This window comes from Wolffia australiana, chromosome 1 (assembly GCF_029677425.1).
Source record: "Wolffia australiana isolate 7733 chromosome 1, ASM2967742v1".
Taxonomy (NCBI): domain Eukaryota; kingdom Viridiplantae; phylum Streptophyta; class Magnoliopsida; order Alismatales; family Araceae; genus Wolffia; species Wolffia australiana.
Window position 1 is genome coordinate 4592660 of NC_135835.1, and position 23546 is coordinate 4616205.

General features: G+C 40.4%; 1 protein-coding gene and 1 pseudogene across 2 annotated transcripts; one reads left to right on the top strand and one right to left on the bottom strand.

Moving 5' to 3' along the window:
* Positions 1 to 5123: 5123 nt before the first annotated feature.
* LOC144713915 (cytochrome P450 94B1 pseudogene) lies at positions 5124 to 7486 on the bottom strand (annotated as a pseudogene). The gene is made up of 3 exons (XR_013584191.1): positions 6756 to 7486; positions 5753 to 6375; positions 5124 to 5619 (listed from the first exon to the last, which is right to left on the bottom strand). The product of XR_013584191.1 is annotated as a cytochrome P450 94B1 pseudogene (transcript).
* A 5734-nt stretch (positions 7487 to 13220) lies between these two features.
* On the top strand, positions 13221 to 15030 carry LOC144702700 (GDSL esterase/lipase At2g04570-like). The gene is made up of 3 exons (XM_078574713.1): positions 13221 to 13782; positions 13948 to 14437; positions 14626 to 15030. Exons 1-3 carry the CDS (start codon positions 13411 to 13413, stop codon positions 14820 to 14822), a joined length of 1059 nt encoding a protein of 352 aa, XP_078430839.1. The 5' UTR covers positions 13221 to 13410; the 3' UTR covers positions 14823 to 15030.
* The last annotated feature ends 8516 nt before the right edge of the window (positions 15031 to 23546 follow it).

The following is a 23546-nucleotide window of genomic DNA, read 5'->3' on the forward strand; positions in this document are numbered from 1 at the left end:
GTAACATAAGCATGCTTAGTGACAAAACATGTGGTCTCTGATGAACTTCAAAAGGTTGAATACAATTTAGTTCATTATGAAAATTTTGAAAGATATACAAGTATTTCAAAAAAGATCAAGCATTTTTTTCTATATTTTTAATGCTTGTACTTATACATTTTTATATTATCTTTCTATATTACCTTTTATATTTTTATATTAATATCTGAATCCTAATTATATTATAAAACTTTGATATGTATTTTATTCCTAATTTAAAGAAAAAACTTTCATTACTATACATGTGGGAACCTGACATCAATTTTGATAATTTTGGTTTTCAACTTGGGTTTCCCTCTGCTGTGACCTTTCCTGTGCAAATTTTGACATTTTGTAGTACGTTCCAGTTTCAATAATATTATACATGTGGGAACCTGATGTCAATTTCGATAATTTTTATTTTCAACTTGTGTTTACATTGGCAATGACTTTTCATGTGTGAACTATGACATTTTTCAGTTTTTAAATACTTTACAGTTTCAATAATATAATGGAATTATGATTGTTAACATATTAAATGTTCATCGTTAAATGATTTCATAAATAAATTGATTAAATAGATTTTATATTCTATGTTATGAAACTTGAAGATAAAAAATGTTCCTACTTTCAAGCGACGTGAGCATTACTGCTTTGAAAAGCATTATTGATAAAAACACGATTAGGTCCTTAGGTAAATATTATAAAAAACCATGTTTTTCTTATACTAAATTTCAGAATCGAGGTAACCCTTTATATGGTGTATTTTTTTAATCATTCTTTTTCAGGCATTCCTTGATTTGAAGCCTGATAGTCCTCAGGTCAATGTGACAGATTATTTATCTATATGTGTCTTTTTTACAGAATTTATCTCTTGTTTTGAAGTTTTCAGTAAAAATTATTATCAGGCAATACAATGAAGTTGTTACCACATTATCTTATCATGTTACTCAATGGCTACCAATGTCTCCTTAGCTTTTGCCAAAATTTTCTGATGGATCTATGTGTGAGTCAAGAATGCAACAGAGTTGACTTGTAACTAAAATTCAAACATTGATTTTTTCAGACAAAGAACTAAACGTAAGTAAATATATCATTTGATCTTACTTACCATTTTGACATTCTTATTTCTTTCATATACTAAATATTTAAAGTACTTTAGATAGTTTTTAGAAATCTCTAGACTACGCTAAGGTAGCCAACCGAGTAACATGTGTAGTCAAACCTGAGGCAGTCGTAGCCACTCATGATGCGAGCTGAAGCGAGCTGTATGGTCCGATGAAGAGGAGATGGAAGTCTCAATCATTTGAAAATGCTAAGGGCATGAGGGGATCAGAATGAAACCAAATTTCATTTTCGTTGATATCTTGTCCATAACCATTTAAAATATTTTCTTGAGGTTTTTGAACATAGGTTGGGTATTTATTGAACACTAGGTTCGGATATCCTGAGAACAGGAGTAAGGGACTAGCCCTTACCGGTATAAATATCATTGTGTCAAAACTATTACCCATACTATCCATAGATAGGCACAACTTCACATTGATAGGTTAATTGGAAAAATAAAATTTATAAGCGTAATTCACGCCCACTCTTAGGGATAACCTAGACATATAAACCAACAAAATTTAAAGCAATGGATAGAAGTAAAATTTTAATCATGTCATTGAGTTCTTTATGACTCACCCACAACTTGTATCCTTATTTTTGGTTTGGATCAATCATTTTACACTGTGAGAAGAAGGTTAGAAAAGACTAAAAACTTCAAAACACTCACATAAAACTATGTTGAACGACCAAGATCCTAGACACTCTTGTATGTTTGGCCACCCTATGTCAGAGAACCCTAGAATAAGGAAAAGGAGAAAGAATAGAGAGGTTATAAGTAGGAGTTGATTTTCTATTATTTCCTTGCCATTTTTATTGCTTCTCTCATTTATTATGAACACCTTAATCTGAATTTTGATTGCCCAATTTCAAGGGTCAGTTAAAAACTAAATATATGAGCTAGTACATGGTCCATACTACTGAGATTTCACTATTGAACACCAAAGTCAGAATCAAATCTTTTAAACCATCAAAGTTAAACCTCCTCATCATAGATAACATGATAAGTTATCAGATAATTTCATACCTTTTATATAAATTTATTATTGTATACATCAAGACACGATTAATTATTTTAATTATATGAAATTTTAAGATGAAGCACATTTTATGCAAAGGCATTTTTACATAATTATATTTGTGTCATATTTTTTAGTCTTATGAGTGATGAAATTTCCGGGAACTAAATGTAATAACGTTCACTTGGCTAGACTGTTCCATATTATTTTCAAAGATATTTCTTAGGGCATTGAGCCTGATTGAATCATTTTCTATTGTGGGCTTCTAACGATAGTTGAAAGGGTATTAACCAAGTCTTGGATCAGTCCACTAATCCCAAATGATTTCCCCCTGAAGAAGAGCACAAAATTGAAGTGATAGGGCCCTCAGCTTGCCCATGTAAAATATTACACTCTACTCTCTACTTACCTTATTTTGGATATTCTCTAGCTGTGGCTCACCATCCAGAAGTATGCCCTCCAGGAACTTGTTCGTTCAACCATGCTGATGTAAGTGATTTAAATTATTGATCCTTTTCCACTTTTAGTGTTCATAAAGTAACCTGATCCTAGAAAAATATAAGGATCCAAGTTAAGGAAGAAACATGAGGATCAAGAAACAACGATTAGCCATTTATGAACCGAGATGTGTTATTTCTCCATCATAACCATCTCTTTCGCACCATTCCTTTCAGCTTGAAAACTAATCCTAGAAATTTCTACAAACTCTTTAAAGTCCAAGAAATTTCTCTCAGCCCTTATTTTCATTTCTAAACTCATTCCATCCATTTTTATAGTTTTCAAATATCCATAATAAATTTCTTAGTAATAGTATTTAAGTGGAACATGATAATAGAATACCTCCTTATGTTTCAATTAAAAAAGAAATTAATTCCTTAGATTATGACTTATGTATAATAAAATCATTAAATTATTGTCAATTTGGGCACTCATGGACTAGAAACTATTGAAAATTAGTTAAATAAGTTGACTTCACATAAATCACAGCTCTAGTTTAAATTTTCCATAAGATGAAAAACATATATATAATCAAAGTTCAATAATGTTAAAAAAAAATTTGTTTTTGAAATCTGATAAATTTATGGATTTTAAGTTAAAATATCATGTTATCTATTTTCAGGTGGATGTGAATAATAGTGGTGGAAATTATAAAAAGGATTGTAGGCAAAAGGATCACTCTGATATGGTGTGATATGACATGATATCCTTGATTAGAATTGAGCTATTAAGTTACCGAGAAGACGTATATCTGAACCCAGAATACCATGTGACAGAGCTGTTTCCCAAAAAAAATTTGATTCAAATATAATAATCAATTTACTGAAGATTTATGTGACATCAAAGACAATTCATGGCTAGGATGATCAAAAGATCGTTTGTGGAATAACATGTACTGAAGATGATTGAATGAATTTGGTGCTGGGTTCTGTGGCCATGATCAACATGACTCGTGATGTTTGTACTGAAAGACAAAAATGAAACGTAATACGTCTTCAAAATAATTACAGAAGCAATGATTAAATGACCTTTGCGCTGATTGGATCCATAATCTTTTGTTCCTTAAGAAAAAACTATTGAGATATTAAACTGTCCATCCTATAGATGCATCAGGGCAATCCGTAGAACACGGATATCCTTCATCTTGTTGAGCCTCATTATTGATCAGCCATCATCATCTCATCATTCTGATTCCATAGGGAGGGGAGGCACGAGGAGAGAAAAGAAGAGGAGGATGAAGACATGAAGAACACTTGCATGGGTGAGTTTTTCTCCTATTTATATGTTACAAATATTTTTTAAAAATCCCCCTAGACTTTGATGTCTGATAAAAAATTGTGTGACCCCCTATGCCCACGTACTAGTGAACTTAATAACTCCAATCTGGCCCAATTAACTGTATTGGCCAAACTTATTAATTATCTATATCAACTTGTGGATTAAATAAGAAAGGATTGATATAACCTATTTCATAGGTTGAGTTTCTATTATGTGGGTTTCTAAGAAATACCTGGTGTTTTAGAAGAGAAATATAAGTAGATTGATTCTGTCATGGAATCTTACTTTTATCATTTACCGTGTAAGTGTAGTCCCTCATTGATGCCGGATGTCGTTGGGGATGTCATCTGGTCGACACCGAATATGATGGTTCGGTGCCGATAAGGGATGATGGTATCGAACGTCGATGGTGTCATGGTCCAACGGATGCAACAGTAGCAGGTTATGTAATTACGACGTGATGAATGGGTGTCTTACGTGTCGTACATGTAGGCTCTGACTCGATGGAGGCGCCGAGCCCCAAGCTTGGACGGGGACCGCCAGGTGATGGCAACGGTGGCCTCTCGAACCTCGTTAGAGCGACGAAGGCGACGATGGCTGAACGGAATCAATCCGTCGGTCTCGCACGTAGCGGACGGTCTCATCCGCACCGGAAAGACACTCGATTGAGTCATAGCTTCTCTCAATTCTTTCCTCTCTCACCTACGTAGCCCGAACGCTGTGGAATCTAGACGAAAGTATACTGTATAACGTAATGTAACAAGCGGCGAAGAGAGGGTGTACCTCATCGTCGGACGACTCGTCGTGCAGGCAATTCGTCGATGCGGCCGTCGGAGTGAGTGCAATGGAGAGGAGCCGAAGAGCGTCGGCAACTGGCGTATCTGCACAGGAGCGTCGGAGGAGGAGTGGGAGGGAGATGCGGGAAGTCACCGCGCGCTCGATCGTTCCCGGGCAGTTTCGTCCTCGAGGAAGTCGGCACGGGACAGTACTCCAATCGAGAATTGTACGTGCGGACAACAATCCCGGACGGTGCGGCGGACGTAGACAGCGAACGGAGGGCGGCATAGATCCCTTGGTTTAGCGTTTGACTTAGACGACCCCCGGTAATGACTCAGGGGTAGACATGGTTGTTCTGTTCTGTTCGTTTAAAATGAACAGAAAATTCGCACAAACGAACCGCACAGGGGTGTGTTTGGTGTGCTGTTCTTTTTATGTGCGAAAATTCAAACAAATGTTCGAACAATTCGCACAACCAAACAAAATTCGCACAACCAAACAAATTCGCACAGCCAAACAAAATTCGCACAAGCGAACAAATTCGAACAAACGAACAAATTCGAACAACCGAACAAAGGAGGAGAACCAGATCCACCGAACAAAGCCCGCAGGACGTCGTCCTCGACGGCGTGTTTTGAGTCCCACGCCACCGGCGGATAAAGCCTCATGCTCTCGCACAGACAAGCCTCCAGCCAAGTCATCTCCTTCAGCGCTCCGTGACTCAACTCTCCCTTGGCCGTCACGTCCTCGTCCGCCGCCCTCGCCTCCGCCTCCGGGTGCTGGGACAACACCCAGAAGAACCACGTCAGCACAGACGACGTGGTGTCCCCCCCCGCCATGATGAAGCTCACCACCATGTCTCGAGAGAAAGTCCGTCCGTTGGGTTTGCTTCGTGTTCTCTTCCGTCTTCCTGTGTTTGATCAGCTTACCTACGGCATCGTTGATGGAGCTGCAGACCAATAGTGGTTAAAGCTATAGATGATATTCAAGAGATATACATATCTATACGAAAGATAACAGAGCCAGTTCAATTAATAACTTATGTTGAACGTTACCCCAGCACGACGCATCGCCTCCCTCCGAGCCCAGGCAGCTGGGGTCTATCCCATGGAGATCATGCAAATGGTGTCGAAGGCAAGCCGCCGAAGGAGCTCCTAAAGGTCTACAGCAGCGCTGCCGTCCGCGACCGCCGCCAGCGCGGGGACTAGACGCCCGCCCACCGCGGCCACCAGCGCCGTCTCCGCCGCGGCCTTGCCCATCCTCGCACTGAACTCGTGGCTCACCAGCTTGGGCTGCGCGCGCCACAGCTCGCCGTCGACGTTGAAGATGCCGGTCCCCAGCAGGTCGCTGAGCAACTCCAAGAACGGCCTGCCCTTTGGGTAATTCTCGAACCTGCTCTTCAAGATGTGCTCCACGTTCTCCGGGTTCCCCGTCACCACCATGCGCCGCGCATCGAGCTGGGCCACGACGATGGTCTGGATGGGGGACTCGGCCAGCAGCTCCGTGTACCAGTCCAGAAGCTGGCGCTTGTTCTTGTTGAAGGAAACCAAGCCCCCCACCAGAGGATAGCCCCGCGGCCCATGCTCCTGAATGTCCAATTTTCTTCTTCTCCCTCCGAGGATGAGCCGCATGGCGAAGTTCAACCCCGCGACGAGCATGAAAATAAATGGGAGGAATGCTGCCGAGAACATGGCAAAGGAAGAAGATCCCATCAGGAGGCGTACAGTTCAGTTCTTGAAGAGCAGAGATGGAGAGAGCGATAGAACGAGAACGAGAGGCTGGGACTTTGGGTCAAGGTCACTCAGAGTCAGTGAGAACGAGAACGAGGGAGGGAGACTGAGAGTAACAAGAACGAGAAGGAGGGAGGCTTTTTTCTAAAAAACCTTAAAAAAAATTCGCGCAATTCGCACAAAGCAAACCGCACAGCCGTCTGTGCGAAGTTCTGTTCGTTTTCAACATTGTTATTTTCGGAAATCCGAACAGAACGCGCAATTCGCACCAATTCAAACAATCGGAACAGAACGACCACGTCTACTCAGGGGGATCGACCTCACGCACCAGAATCGGCGGTGAACACTCGACCGAGCAGGAATCCGTTGACCCGCCAGAAGGATGGCCTCGTCGTCCTGGTGGGCGGTGGGAGAGTTGTTCTTCCCACGGCCAGCAACCGTGGAATCGCCAATTCGCCGTGATCGGCATCGGGTCAGTCAGATCGGGCAGTGAGATGAAGGGCCGAACGGCCGCTGAAATCGCCGCCAGAGGAGCAACTCCGCCCTAAAATTGGGCACACCGGGAGTCGTTACGTTCGCGTTGATCACCGAAGGTGGGCCTCGACCGGACTGTCGCCGTCCACAACTTCACCGATCGGGGCCTACGCGCACGCGATCGCGGGGAGCTTGCAGAAGGACACTGAAGCCAGAATCTGCCGTTGAGTCCCTGCTGCGATAGGGGAATGCTCGGGGAAGGTAAATGGCCACGTCGTTGGCCAGATCTTTGCCCTTCCCTTGCCGAAAATTTCGCGCCGAGCTTCGACAATTCACCTCCGTGTGCGGTGAGATTTCCGCCGGGTGTGGACGCGTGAATCAATCGATGAGTTCCTGCTGCGATGGGGGAAATGCGCGGGGATGGAAATTGACCCCGTTGAAGGCCGGATATCCACTTCCCAGATCAAAGTTTCCTCCAATTCTCAGCAATGTCCTCCCCCACGCTTCTCTCCTTCCCCTCTTCGTTCTCTCTGAATGAGGGGTGAGACCAAAAACAACACAAACTTCTCTTTGATTCTTCCTGGTCTAAACGTTTAGGGCGCTCTCCCCTTTTCCCTTATAAAGGGGAGAGGTCAATGGGCCCCCAATTAGGTCAACAAGGGGAAAGAAAGGGTCCATTAAGGGGGGCCCCTTATGAATTGGGCCCCCCTCATTACAAAATGAAAAGGGATAAATTAAAAATAAAAGAAAGAAGATAACAAGGAGGAAGGGCATAAGGGAAGAGATCCCAAAATGACTAAGGATCCCTCCCTGCGACGACGACAAAAGAAGTACGAAACGTGTCGCGAATGCGACCAAAACACAACGACGAGACGGGAAAACATAAAACACGAGAGAGAGAGAGAGAGAGCGATGAAAACGAAAAGCGATAAGTGAGCATTCTCATCTGAGCTTCGATGACGGTGGCGGGCGGCGCGGACGATGTCGTCGACGATCTTCGATGGCGTGCACCATCACTCATATGATGACTTATACTACAATTAGTTGTCAAACCTTAATTGGCCATCCTAATCAATAATGTTGCATCCAAATATCATTGTATCTTCTCCAATACTTTACTACATTGACCAAGGACTTCATTTCATGATTTTTCATGATCTGTCACCTCATATACCGAGGGTGGGCAATCCTATCATGAACACTTAATCACTTTTTTGAACCTTTTTTTGCATCTGCGGTAAGACACATTAGAATTAAATGATTACAAACTCATAGGTCATGGCCAAAACAGTTCTATCTATCTATAAGATCTCATTGATGTCTTAGATCTAGGGACTACTAACAAAATCAGGACATTAATCAACATGATTGGTAAAGATCAAACAGGGAGCACCTTCCCTAAAGATCACCCATTATTTGTGCTGAATGTCTTAACACCTATGGCTACAGGATCAACCATATGCAAGATATGAGTGGTACTAGATAATGATATTCTACCTGGATATTGTGATGTCCTTCTTAAGTATCGTAGAGATGTGAATGTTTAGCACATGTTTAAAGACTATATACCTTTTCTATCATGATTTCATCATAATTTACGTAGGCTTAATATGTATCCGTGGAATTCATCATAAGGATCACACATGCTTTGTATGAATATACCAATCAAAATTTAATGGGACTTAAGATGTAGAATTGAATTTCTACTTACATAAATTTCTATCAATCAAAGGTTGCATGTAGTTCAAATACTTAGATTAGGATATCTGAAAGATTGAGGATCCCACAGAAACTTTGTGGCTGTAGATAACATAACTCGCTCGAGGAACTGAGAAACTATAGACTTGATTCTTGGAAATGTGATTTGGTCATCATATTTTCAATTATTTGAAATTTCCATTACACTTCCATTTTATCCTCCACTGAGAATTGTCTCTGGATCATTCAATCACATCCTCAAAACCCATCATATGATGAATATGGTGCAATCAATGTTGATTTTTACTTGAATTTTTTGATCATCTAATAATATGCATTTGAAGGATCTGCATAAATAATGAACATGGCACCTAGAAAATCATTTATTTCCTCCCCATATGTGATATAGCAAGGTAAAGCAACCCACCTTTAAACATGTTATAGTCTAAGGAGACTAGCCCATGCGAAGAGGCATATCACAGATAAACTAGAGTACAGGTCGGAAATGTGAAGGATTAAAGGATTTCAAAAAGTAAAAGTTTCGATATTAAGGAACCAAAGGTCTTTGTTGCCAAAAGGATTGTGTTCTCCAAAAAAATGTGTAGCCTCTTACAAGTAATTCCAGATCCAGATTCAGTTAGCTGACATTATCACTACTCCTCTTGCCTAGGAAATTTTTTAATGATTTTCATATGGCATGCTAATGCAGATATGACAACTATGATGGAGATATCTGAATGATAACCTAAAGATATGGCGGGAAAAGCCCACACATCAGAGACACGAGACATCAACTAAAGCATACGCATGTCATAACAGTCCTTAGAACACTCAATGCCTTGGACTAATGTAGGTTACCCTAGTTTTACCATCGTTGCCTATAAATATGTCAATTCGACTAGAATCAATTCGGGATAATTCATCTTTCTCATATCATTCTTAGTTTTTCTTTTATTCTCTCTCTCCTTTCTTCACTCGAGCCCTTCGGTTGTTTGGTCTGACAACGATATATAAAATTGTGCAAGAGGTTTCGAGGTAGCGTTTATGTTTGATCGTAAACGTAGACAGAAATCTTTGAAGGACATTAAATATGATCAAATCACCACCGAGCGGGAGAGAAACCACTAAATCCTCTATCAAAGATAATGAGGACAGCGTAGTGGGGGCGGCAGTCACAAAGATCGACTGGACGGGATGGATGGCGTTGGGCATGGTGACATCAAATACTGGTGCGAATGATGACAAAGATTAAACGTTTAAACGTTTAATCTTACCAACGTAATCCGTTCCGTCCCACATTACCCCATCTTCTAACCCGCCGTCCGAGTTTCTTCGCTCGTTTGTGGACGCTAGATCCGTGGTGCACGTTGCTTCCGGGTTTTTAACCTAGAAGTAACGACTAGGTGCAGCGATCAGACACAAGTGTTCTGAGCGGTCAGACTGGCAATCTTATCGGCTTCCTAAAAAACTCACTGTAGAAGATCGCAAACGCTATCTCCAATGTCACAGGAAAGCCTCCCGGCTCATCCAGACTGCTGAACTCTCTTGGATCGGGAAGCTCTGCTGTGACCTAACCGAGCAGCGTGGGCAGACTTCACTTCTCCTCTCAAAGAAGGACTCGACATACTGCGCTATGGCCTCGTTTTCTGGGTTCTCAAGAGGACACCAGGCATCGAGATCTTCGCCGAGTTATTCTCCTATACGTGCTGTTTGACCCAAAAGATGCGTCTAAAATGTATTTGTTTATCGTCTGAATTTTCCCGGCTTCTCTACGCGAACCCTCTTAGAGAAGAAAAGTCAGCTTGATCAATCCATGTTTCCTTTGTTAGTTGCACGGTTGAAAACTGTGGTATTGAATTCAGACATTTATGGAAAAGAGATCTGGATAATCCGATGTACAAGAAACGTAAGTCCCTCAATGCCATGAATGAAGTCCGGCGATAATCAGGAGACAACGAGATTTCCTTAGTGGCCTCCGAAGGTTCCTGCGCAATCTTCTCGACAAGGAATCTGACGCCGGGCCGGCTTTCCCGCTCGTTTCTCCCGCATTTGAGGTTCGACGAGGCAGACTTACCGCGGAGTTACCTCCTGCGACGAAATCTTACCGCCATCGCGATGTGCACATGAACGCTCTGATCAATAGAACGGAGCTGCCAACATCTGCATGCAGCGATGGCAGCAGGCGCAGAGACATTGCAAGCTAGAAGCAACAGTCATTTTGGATAAAAAGAAAGGAAATGGCGATAGAGTGAGGGAGGTAGGATAGCAGAAACTAGCCTGCCAATTCATTGAATTTAGACAAAAATAAGATCGAATACGTCTTCTTCTCCCGCAAGCAATTTCCCTACGCGTTTGCTACGCTTTCAGCTGTCTTATCAAGTCTCTTCAAAATAAATAGATAAAATAAAAAAGTCTCTGTACTGCATGGTCTTTGCGATGAACTTGAATGGGAAGCCCCACAAGGGGTCCCCGTTTCCTTCGTCTCCTGCTCTTCTAGAACCCATATTGGGTGTTTGCTTAGGTTCCAGCTCGCAAGCCTTTCAAATTCAGGAGATCTATTCAATGGCGGCCAGGCCACCGTATCGTTGTGGGGACTAATTCAGATGGAATCCATTAATGCGCCAAAGATTGGAACCTAGAACATTCCCAAAATCCGAATCATGAAGAATTCGATTGTTGACTAGAGGCGCGATATCAGGAACTGTGGTCACATGCGGCCGAAAAATATTCTCAACATATACTTTTAACCCCCATAAGGGGGGAAAAATATTCACATTTGGAAATAACGTCCACTTAAAAGAACCAATAACCCTCTCTTACTAATTATTTGCCGTATTCTTCGCGGAAAGTCAGCTCTTCATGCAGGTTTCCCCGTAAAAGTCAACCCTCGCAGATCCCTCGGGCTGCCAACATATTATATGCACCCTATCAGATTAGAAGATAGTTTGTTTAGAGACGTTCGGCTAGTCGTCGGAGTTTTTTTTGGAGTAGAGCGCTCTTCGACTAGCGCAGATTAACGCAGATGCCAAGAAAATAGTTGATTAGCGTCGGCACAGACCTCAACTGCCGGCGCCGTCGGTAAAGAAGATTTTTACCCTCCGTAAACTCGAGCAATCTGAAATGGCCGCGAATTTGAATAGGAATCGGTTAAATGCAGTCTATCCGAGCTGCCCAGTTAGTAATGAGCTTAAATGATCAGACTTCTGCTGGGGCGCATTTAAGGTGAGTATGAATGCCGGCTCAGATCATACAGTTCGCCGATTCACACCAGTCGTGGGTTCGATAGGACCAAAATAAGGGAGAGATTGAGGCAAGAGACTCTTGGATAAACGCGGTGCGCGCCGTTTGCTGACGATACTGGCAGAGAATGTTAATGCCAACAGAGGGTATGAGCGGCGAGCTGTGGGGGTGGGTTCCTAGCGGCGGATTTAGTGGCCCGGATCGCCCATCGCTAGATATTCGTCCCGAGCCGTGCATGGTCCCCGGTTCGCTTTTCTCCGCAATCTGAGGCTGCGGTTTTTAATGTTCTCTACGCTGCGGATTGCCCCCAGCATCGGTCCCAAGCGCCGTACTTTTGAATACAGCGAATATGTGATCCTCAATCTTCGTTGAACAAATGTATCAACTGGAACTGGGCCGGACTGTGTTACTATCTAACCTGCTAAGAGCGAGATGGAGGGAGATAGAGATTGAGAGAGATCGATAGATAGATAGGTACATAGATACATAGAGAGAGCGAGCGAGAGCGAGCGAGCGAGAGAGAGAGAGAGAGAGAGAGAGAGAGAGAGAGAGAGAGAGAGAGAGAGAGAGAGAGAGAGAGAGAGAGAGAGAGACTTTGCGACTTGACGAGTCTTGCTGCATGCGAAATTGAACAACCGTCGAGAGAAAGGGAGTCGTATATCGATCCGTGATAATAAGATTGCAACCAGAGGAATGAAAAGGGGTTTAGTTCAACAAATTCATATTGTAACACTTAGTAGATCCAATATAGTTTCAGCTAAAGTGATGAACTTCAGTTCAATAAATAGATACATCGATATTGATCCAAAATAAATGTGCCTCGAAAGGGATGCTACTCGGTTCAAAGAACTTTCTTTTAGCAGTATCTATTATCGATGAGCTAAACTTAGTCTCGGAAGTTTGATACCGTCTTCAGATCTCTCCATGAATTTTTTATCTTGAACCAAAGTCCTTCTCTCCTTATGCACCCGTATGCTTCTCTCATGAAATCCTATTATCAACGACAGAAATCTATTTCTCTCTCTCGATGATTGTTCAAATTCTCTAACTTGCGGGATTGGTCTTGTCGCCGGGTCTCGCTCCCCCATTTGAAATAGATGAATGAAATGTAAATACATCTATGAACAATGAGAAGTTATAGGAGAAAAATGAGAAGACGAGGAATAAAAACACTGCGGTAATTGGTTGGGCGGCTGGGGGTGAAAGAGACAGTGAAAGGAGGCGGCATTTACCTTGAACGGTGAAAAAAATCCCCAGAGAGGTAAGTTATAACACATTTGAACATACAGAATGGACATTTAATGAACTTGCTCTGTATTCGTCATGCTATGAAACCCAGTTGCGGGAGGTGGCCCCGAAATGATAAACCCAGGCCGGTTCTGCCTTCGCTTCCCAAACTGTGATCATGTGCTCGCAACAGAAATTAGACTTCGAGATTTCTAGATCTATCGATCGATACAAATATATATACACACATTTATACGCAGAGACGGAGAAAGAGAAAGGGACTATAAATTCCGGTCAGTGAGTTGGAGGAGTACGAAGCAGGATTCACGGTCGCACATGAGGAAATGAGAATCGCCGCTGTGGGAAACTGGTTTCTAGTTCTCCTGGTCCTTTGCCAGGGCGCTGGGACGGCGGTGGCGGTGGTTACATCGATTATCGTCTTCGGCGATTCCTCCGTCGACGCCGGTAACAATAACGCGATCCCCACCATCGCCCGCAGCAACTTCCCTCCTTACGGCCGCGACTTCGCCGGCGGCAAGCCCACCGGCCGCTTCTGCAACGGGCGCCTCGCCACCGACTTCATCTCTCAGTACTTCGGCCTCAAGCCAATCGTCCCCGCCTACCTCGACCCCGAATTCTCCATCGCCGACTTCGCCACCGGCGTCACCTTCGCCTCCGCCGCCACCGGCTTCGACAACATCACCGCCGGCGTTCTCGTAAGTAAATTCTTTTAAATATGTAGATATTCATTGGGAGAAAGACGGACAGGTAGTTAGATTGATGCAGATTTAAAAATAGTTCGATAGATAGAAATGGCGGAGTCTATGGGGCGTTTTGTGTCTCTGAAAAGTTAATCGGTATGAGTTTGTCATGGTTTGCAGGCAGTGATACCGCTGTGGAGGCAGCTGGAATATTTTATGGAGTACCAGCAGAAGCTGAGGAGATTCAAGGGAGCGGCAGTGGGGGAAGTGACCCTGAGAGAGGCGCTATACGTGGTCAGCTTGGGAACCAACGACTTCATCGAGAATTACTACGCCATGCCGGCCAGGTCTGCTCACTTCACCGTGGAACAGTACCAGGACTTCGTGGCGGGGATCGCCAGGGACTTTCTCGTCGAGCTCTACCACCTCGGCGCGAGGAAAATCGATCTTAGTGGCCTTTCCCCCATTGGCTGCGTCCCCATCTCTCGCACCGGCAACGTCGCCGGCGGCGGCGACTGCCGTGACGAGTATAACCGCGTTGCCGTCGGCTTCAACAGCCGCCTTCAGGCCATCGCCGCCCAGCTCAACGCCAACCTCCCCGGTGCCAGAATCGTCTACACCTCCGTCTACGATATAATTCTCGACATCGTTAATCACCCCGAGACCTATGGTAAGCCCCACTTCTAAGATTCGTTAATGGCTGATATCCCTTCAACTTTCTCTTCAGTTCTGATGCTCTGAGAGCGAATTTGACGCCTATAGTCTTACCCCTGAAATCGCCGGCCGCGTCGCCTTACGCTCTTTAGCGCCTAAAGTTTGAATTTTTTTTTTCCTCTAAACTTTTGCCCCGTGGGGCAGGTTTCGAGAATGCGAGGCTCGGCTGCTGTGCGACAGGACTTTACGAGATGGGATACGTTTGTAAGCCGGATAATATACTCACGTGCCCCGACGCCTCCAAGTACGTGTTCTGGGATGCCGTCCACCCCACGGAGAAAACGTACAGTATAGTTGCCAATTACCTCATGAGAACCGCGCTGGGACAATTTCTTCTATGATTGGCTGCGTACCTTATTGGTACATCTCGTGGCCCGGACGGATACCCGCCGGCATGCCGCTGCGCGCATGCACGGCTAGCGAGAGAAATAGAGAGCTCATGTATGATACAGTGGCCTGGAATCCCCCATCATTTCGTTGACCACTGGATTTGTCCTAACCAATATTTGGGTTGCGTGAGAATAAAGAAAATTATCTCAAATCGCTGAACAGCTGTATACTCTCACTCTCTCTCTCTCTCTCTCTCTCTCTCTCTCTCTCTCTCTCTCTCTCTCTCTCTCTCTCTCTCTCTCTCTCTCTCTCTCTCTCTCTCTCTCTCTCTTTCAAAAACGAATTCGAACAGAACATCAAACAGACCCATGTTCTGTTCTTTTGTTTGCTTTGTGCGAATTTTAGTCTAATTTTGTGCGAATGTGCGAATTTTTTTCGTATTTGAAAAAGAAAAATAACATAACAAAGAACAAGGGCCTGTGTGTTTCTTTTGTGCGAATTTTGTGTTCATTTCAAATGAAAAGAACAGAACGACCATATCTACGCTCTCCCTCTATTCATGTCTCTTTATCTAGTTATATCTATCCCCTCTCCATCTCTATTAGTCTAGCTCTATCGATCAATACATCTATCTCTCTCTCGATACCTGTCTAAATCTCTCACCTTCACTCCATCTCTATTTATCTAGCTTTATCTATACATCCATCTCTCTCAATCGATCGATCGATTTTCTTTCTGTGTGCCTTATCTTTATTATGTCTCTCACCCTCTCTGCTTCCATCTTTATCAAGTTCTATAAAGCCGTCTCTCTCTATGCATCGATTTATCTTTCTGTGCGCCTGAATCTGCATATCTCTCTCCCTCTGCCCATCACTATTTGTCTTGCTCTATTTATCTATATAACCCATCTCTCTCAATCGACAGATCTACCCTGTATGTTTGTCAGTGCGTCTGCTTCTCTCTTTCTCTCTCTCATGTTCTTTCTCTCAATCACTCTCACTATCCATATCAATCGACATTTGTAAGTGAGATCGGAACCGTGTGCGGAACTCGACAAAGAATGACAGGGTCGTTGGATGGGCAGTCGGCGCGGCCAGCTCGCCTGCATGAATGCACCGGGGAGTCATTGCACATCTCCTGAGCGGGAAGCGGGAAGCGGGAAGCGGGAAGCGGGAAGAAGGATCGCAAGAAAGCTTCCCCCACTTTCATAAATTATAATAAAACTGGCAAGAAACAGACTAAAAACATCGAAAAGAAAGGGGGGACCATAAAAGAGAACAGATGATTCCATTACATTTATTAGAAATACAACGTATGGCATGTGATCGACAGAGAGAAAAGGCACTATTGCATTTATTTTGATGGCCACGTGTATACCAGGGAAAGGGGGAAGAGCCGAACGGCTCAAATTGAATCTTTTTCTAATTAATGTTGGTCAATCGATACTTCGTGGAATGAAGTCAACTCCGTAAGGATTTCTCTGATTGGTCCCACATTACAATATCGTTCTGCTCCGATAATTTAAATTGAATGATAAAGTTTATACCTTAAATTCTTGCGGGCACGGGACCATGGGTGATTGCAGTTATCAAGTTAAAGACAGTTTTCTGTATCGATTATTACTCGATTAGAAGTTCAAGACGGTATCGATTAGAAGTTTGTAAAAGATCTTTGAACGACTATTACTTGCACCTCGTGCGATATATTTGAAAAATTGGCTCTGCTTTGAACGAGGCTTGATAAAAGATGCTTCTGACAGCCATAAATTGCATAAATCATTTGATTGATGTTTTTATTATTACCCTTCACTATCTCCGACGAATATACTGTCTGAATGGGCGAATCGAGTCCAGTAGTTGTATTAAGGTTTGCAGTTGGTTGAAATCATCATTGGAGCTCAATAGAAAATAGAAAAGACGCTAGGCCTTATACATTTACATAAATGTAATTCCCCTTCCAGACTTTTGTCTTCTACTTTGTGAAACTGATGCATTTCTTTATTTGTTTATCTTTGACTAAAACGGCTGTCATATTGCTTCCAACTCCGTGAACTATATTTTGATGTTGTTCACAGCTAACAATTTTACTTGGTGTTCGCTTGCAAAACTCCATATGCCTTGGGCAGTCTTTCTTTATTGACATGTAGTTAAATAGACATCATTCGACAAATTAATATCACCAATACTATTTTTTTGAGAGAATGTTATAGGTTAATTCCAATACTAATCTTACATGTGTTCTAAGGAGATAGATAAATTATACACATGAATTAAAATATTTTACATTTTTCTTAACCATATTTTATAATGGTTTCTTTCGAAAACTTTGATTAACCTTTATCTAAAAGCCAAAACTTAAACCTTGTTAAAATTGTTATATTTAAGCAGGACATCAAAAAAGATAAAAAGATGTTTCATAAAGCCCATTTAGAATATTAATTAGAAAAATCTTTGATACTAGTAAACCAGCCTGATGACCTATAAGGCTATTTCATTGTTAGAGGGATTTTTATTTCATGACTAGTAGGTTTGATTTATAAAATTGTAAATTCTATTTATATCATGTACAATAATTTACTCTTAGTCATGATTTAGAAATTTAACTTTCCTCTTAAATATATTTTATGATTTTGTCTCTCTAAAATATGCGTTATAATTTATCCAAATTTCAACACCATGACCTTTTTTAAAATTTGCTTTTAAAATTTTTTTAATTAAAATATTAACAAAGTTCTATATTTTTCTTTTAATTTTAGAGTATCAATAAAATTGCAGAGGCTGTCCAGCAAAAAAAGATGAACTTCATCCCTTCAAAATATATCATTGCATCTAAAAGGCAGTATTCTTCTTCTTCTTCTTCTTCTTCTTCTTCTTCTTCTTCTTCTTCTTTCTCTCACTCTCTCTTCTTTTCTTTTTTTCATTCCTTTCCATCTCATTTCTTATCCTTTTTCTTCTACTCCTTGCGCTTCTTCTTCTTATCTTCTCATAGTTATTCTTGTCCCCATTCTCTATCATGTCCTCCTTTCTTCTCTTTTTATTCTTCCCTTTCCTCTTCTTCCCCTTATTCATCCTCTTCTCTTTGTCATTGTTCTTCCTCTCCATACTCTTCTCCTTCTCCTTCATGTCCTTCTTATTCATCCTCTTCTCCTTCTTGTCCTTCCTCTTTTGCTCCTTTTTTTTTCAAATTTTCACATTTTTCTTCCTCTTATTCTCCTCATTATTATCTGTCCTCTTTCTTGACCGTATTTTCCTTCCTATTCTTATCCTCCTCCTTCACCTTCGTCCTCCTTCTCATTCTCCTTTCCTCTTATTATCCTCCTCATTCCTCATCATTCCTCTTCTTCTTTCTCTTTTTTATCCTTCCTTTCCTTATCCTTTACTTCTTCCTTCCACATCAGGTAGTAATGTCGCCCCCCACAAGACACCTATGGGAAGGAGACCCAAGCCCATCACGATATGTGTGTCTGCACACCTCTGAGTGTACCGCCATTTGAGAGCTTGTCGTCAAGTACAATCACAAGAATATGGCTTGCCAAGGTTAACATCTGAAACAAATTGTGCAGACCTTTATTTTAGATAACATCTTCTTTGGCAGGTCTATGTTGTGACCGCTAATTACACTTCTACCAATAAAAGGAGTTAGAGGTCATTACAAATAAGATGAACAGTGCCACCCTGATGTTTAGCACAAAGTGATGCATCCCATATGTCACGCACATCTTCAACCTCATCTACCAGGTGTAAATTAAAAGCATTTATGTTCAGTTTTCCCATGTTATATTGCCCAAAGGAGGTGACATCAAGAAGATAGCTTAATAGGTTGGCATCGATGATGAGAACTTCCATAGAGAGGTATTATTAATACCCTATCCCAATGACCGAGGATGACATTTACTGTTTAGGATATGCAATAGATAAGCTATGACCTTAGTCCATGACATTTTAAGCTGTGTCTAATGATGGGAGTAGTATGTCAAAGTGTGTGAATAGGACCCTGATATTGAGGATAGTCACATGGTCAAGTTAGACTGTAAAAGAAACATTAGAATGACACATATGCTAAGCTATATTCTGTTGTGAATTAACATGATAACATTAACAAAGTGTGAAAGAGTTTTAGTACAAAAACTACATTGACGAAGATGTCATCCTTGGGAAATTCTATGTCTCTACTGATCATCGTACCAAATAGAGACTCCAGCCAAATTTAGTGTGATGTTCACCATCAAAGGTCTCCAAAAGCACATTATTGATGTAAGCCACAAGTTCCAAGAGGGAACATGTTTCCTGTTTGGAAGGCATTTGCATGACGGAGATTGCTTGAACATGGCCCCTACATTTGAGGTGATGAAATTCTAGTTGATACAATATGAATACCTCTTGTTGGCAAATGAAGCAAATGTTGCAGTGGCATTTGTGGACCTGTTCCATAGTGGGCCCATGTTTGGCGAGAGGGTCAAAGAGACAACAATCACTGGTATCCAATATCTCTTTCCATTTGACTCATCAATGCTTCATATGGCTCGTCCTATTGATGCTGAGAACTCACACACATGCATCTTGCTCTCTTGGTTATGAAACACTATGCAAAAAATGCATCCCCCTGACCTGTGCGAGGTCAGCTATAGATGAGTTCAATACATATCTGACAACAATAGAGCCTAACGGTGGAGTTTTATGCCACTCTCTTGGTTCCAAGCACATGAAAAAAATGTTTCCTCTTCATCATTTACAAAAAAAAAATTGTCTATTTATGCGCTGAGTGCTCCAAAGAAACAAATGTTGTGTAGGGGAAGCTATCATCACACACAAGATAGTATGTCTATAGTAAATAACATTGAAACACTCATCATGGTGAAGATATGGCTCTATGAGGACAATAAGCAGTGGTACTATGATGTTGATGTGGACTAAGATGGCGAGGATGGCAATGATGTAGTTGTTGCATCATGTGAGGTTTAAATACCTAATGGTATTGCCATGTGTTGCATTTTTAAAATAACATTGATCTTTGATTTATCATCCTTGACTACACTGGTGACAGCCAAATCACTAAAATTCTCAAATGGACTTGTCTTTGATTTATTGAGGAAAAAACACCGCTAGTAGAGTCTGTAATAGTTCGCATGCAGTTTATGGAGGATATTTTACTTCTGCCAAAAATAATCTTTAATGAACTCATCTTTGATTCATTCAGAAAGCAAAATTGATTATGAAGTGCATAAAAGTTGGCATGCAGAATATGTAAGGAAATTTTACTTATGCCTAAAAAACAATTTCAATCAAGGGTGTAGTTGAGTTCCTTGTTGATGACTGAGCTAGACCTTGAGGATTTTTGCCAATAGGGGCCAAAAGATGAGTCTTGGCTGTTTCCAACCATGAATCACTGGCTTAGAAGGAGCTAAGATTCAAGCAGATTAAAAGTTACCCATGACTTTATTGTTGGTGTCAATTCAACTCTTATTCTTGATTACCATGGAAACAATATGAGTGTCCATGATAGTTGTGTCAACAATGGCCGTGTCATAAGTAACCGATGATACATTGACTATGTAAATGATGGCTGAGCCAGCATATTACAATATCAGGGTTGATACTACCATGTATGCAATATCACATATGGTTGATCTCAAGCTGGCCTAATAGGTTGAGCTAAAGGCGATCTATTGTGTTAAGAAGGATTGATCATAACCTACTCATAACATGCTTTCATTTATATCATCCTTCAACATAGTTTGCGCCCAATTCTTCTGATTAAGATGCATGTCATTGTTATTTAATGATATCTTCACCATTACTATCCATTAAACTAAGTCATAATTTTTACATTATTTAGGGTTAGTTATATATTTTATTCATGTTTGACCTTTCTCAAGGTCAAACAATTTGAAACTAACAAAATTCATTGTGTTTAGTTCTTTAATGATTTAATTGGAGGAAAAGGAAGTAATAACTAAGAAAATGAAGGCGAACATAATAATAATTAAAATTGTCCTAATTTGCCTTGTCATATCAAACTAGTGATTCGTGTAAATAATATTTTTCTATCTGATTATTTATTTCAGGTAGCAAGGGTTCAAGGAAGATGATAACTGGAAACCAATGGAAAAAAATTCATTCAAAAATTAAATCAATGCCCAATTCTGGATTTTACAAGCTCTATTATTTATTTCAGAATTTTAATATTTTTATGTCCTAAAATGAAAAAATAAAGGCATGGGCCCACACAACCAGCTGACATGGATGCACCATGCCACTGCATTCCATCAAGACAGCACATCTTCTTGAGCTCAATGCATCTTCTACATGCCTGAAGGTGGCCCCTAGGTGGGCAAGAGGAGTTATTTCGTAATAAAATGTGGTATCATATTTTTATATGATCTTAGAAAATTTTTAAATATTTTCATATGGGATTACTATTTTGAATATCAATGCACGTACACATTAAAATACAAGAGCCATTGGATAAATATCTATTGTTATTATTATTCAAAGAGGCAACCATTGGATCCCACAACGTGCTGGACGTGGCCTCTCTCGTGATTTCACATGACATCATCTTGACCCTATAATTTTATTGCAAGAAATGGACAGCTGAGTTCTCTCTCGTTCATGAGTCCATTTGAGTTTTTTCTCTCTTCACAACAAAAGTTACCTTAGAAATCCTTGATTGATTTAGTGTGTTGTCTTGTTTCTTTATTTAAGACTAGATTGATTTGCAATGTTGACTTGGTGAAACTCCTCTCAGTGTAGTCATTCCATCAAAATAAGAGAGAATTATCGCCAAAAAGGCAGAATACTCCAATAATAAAGGTGATTAATAATCATTGAACTTGATTCAAAAACTAAACTTTAGGGGTTCTGAGTTTAAAGGATATACTCATTGTTTATTTTGATTTAGAATGAGAGAAAAGTGCAATGAAATTAGAAAAAATAGATATTTTGATTGAATCGTCATCACTTCCATCAATTTTCTGGAAATTCTTTGTTGTAACTCTGGAAACATTTATCTCATTCATTATTCATTCACTGTGATTGCAGTGCGAATAGATGTGGTTTTGAGCCCACTTTTCATTCAGTTAGAATAATTGAAATTCTATCAAGATTTTACTCCCCTAAACTTTGTTTGACCACTGCAACCTCATGCGAGTCACAATTTTTGGACTTTTGAATTCTCTGTTTCATCAGATGTCCATCCATAACTCATATTTCTTTAATTAGATTGGATATCATAGATATGGTCATTTTTAAAGCCATGACTTCGCAAAATTGATATTAATTTTATCTTGCATTGAAAATTCTCATACTTATATGATAAATATAGTTTATCCCTCTAGTCTATGACAATATATTTTTTTAAAACCACATTTGAAGATTGATGTTCAACCATGAATTTTAAGTTTGGAATTTTGATGAATTTACAATAATAAGTTAACATTGGCTAGGACCAGTTATTAGGAAGTATCTAATAACACTAAAGAAATAGCATACACGGACAACATATTAAAATCTAATGAGTTTAAATTGAATATATTGAAGTTTTCAAAGAGAAGATTAATGCACGAATTACAGGGTTTTTTTTTGAATGTTCATTATAAAAAGCATCTTTCTTTTCATACCCTCAGAGGAAATAGCTGTTATATTGAGAATGCAGGGACATTTTCTGTACAAGAACAGGGATTTGAAATGAGAAGAAAAGGAGAAAGGCGCATCGCTTGGTCTCAAAGCTTTACATACTTTCAGGCGATTCTACTAATAAAGAAGCTTTGCGAGTCAAACAAAGGCAACCAATTTTTTGATTTGTTTCAGGGAAAGCAAATCACATTGGTCGTCTAAAGACCAAGAATAATACTGTGTTTAAATCGATTATTGGGATTCAGCTCGCCCGGTAAGATTTTGGTGGTTTCATCTGGCTGTTTTCATTTTGTGTTTGTTGTTGATAATATTTTCATTAGAGTTTACAAGTATTTGATCATCTAGGCCTGGTCCAAACTCATTGGAATAGATCAATCATAGCTAAAAATACTTTGATCGATAACAGTGTGTTTCAACCTCATCTGATAAATCTCATTTGAAAAATTGAAAGTCTCATGATCGTTTCAGTGTGGTTTATAAATTTTTTGAGCTAGTTAATCCAATCTGAAATTAGGTTTATCAATTTTATCTCATCTTAGAATCGTCTGATAATATTTACTTGAGTTGAAAGTCACTTGATAAGTAGTCCTTATCAAATTATTGGAGTTGAGTTGTATCACTGAAATCAATCTTTTCTTAAAGTGATTTACGAAGTACAACATTGAGATCATTAGAAAGTTGCATCAATGTGGGGTGGTCTTGATCTGAGAAATTAAATTGAATTAATATCTGATATCAAACTGAATTATATAAGTGAACTTTTAAAACCGATCATATACATCTTAATCGGATCTAAAAATCAGCGAATTATTATTTGAATAGCATTAAACGTATAGTAATACTGATTCATCGCCCTTGAATTGAGCATAAACTAGTAGTGACCAAATCATATAGGGTTGTTACTTGATAGTTTTAGAGATCCTCTTCTTTGTGTGTTGAAGACAGATTAACGGAGCAGGTAAGAAAATATCTGAATAGTCAAAGTGAGGAGAAAGACACGTGAAGAATTTGCACAAATTCTTCCAGGTTTGAGTTAAAATTTATTTATTGAATATCAATAGAGCATTGAGTCTCTTCTAGATAAATAAGGGTAAGCTGTTC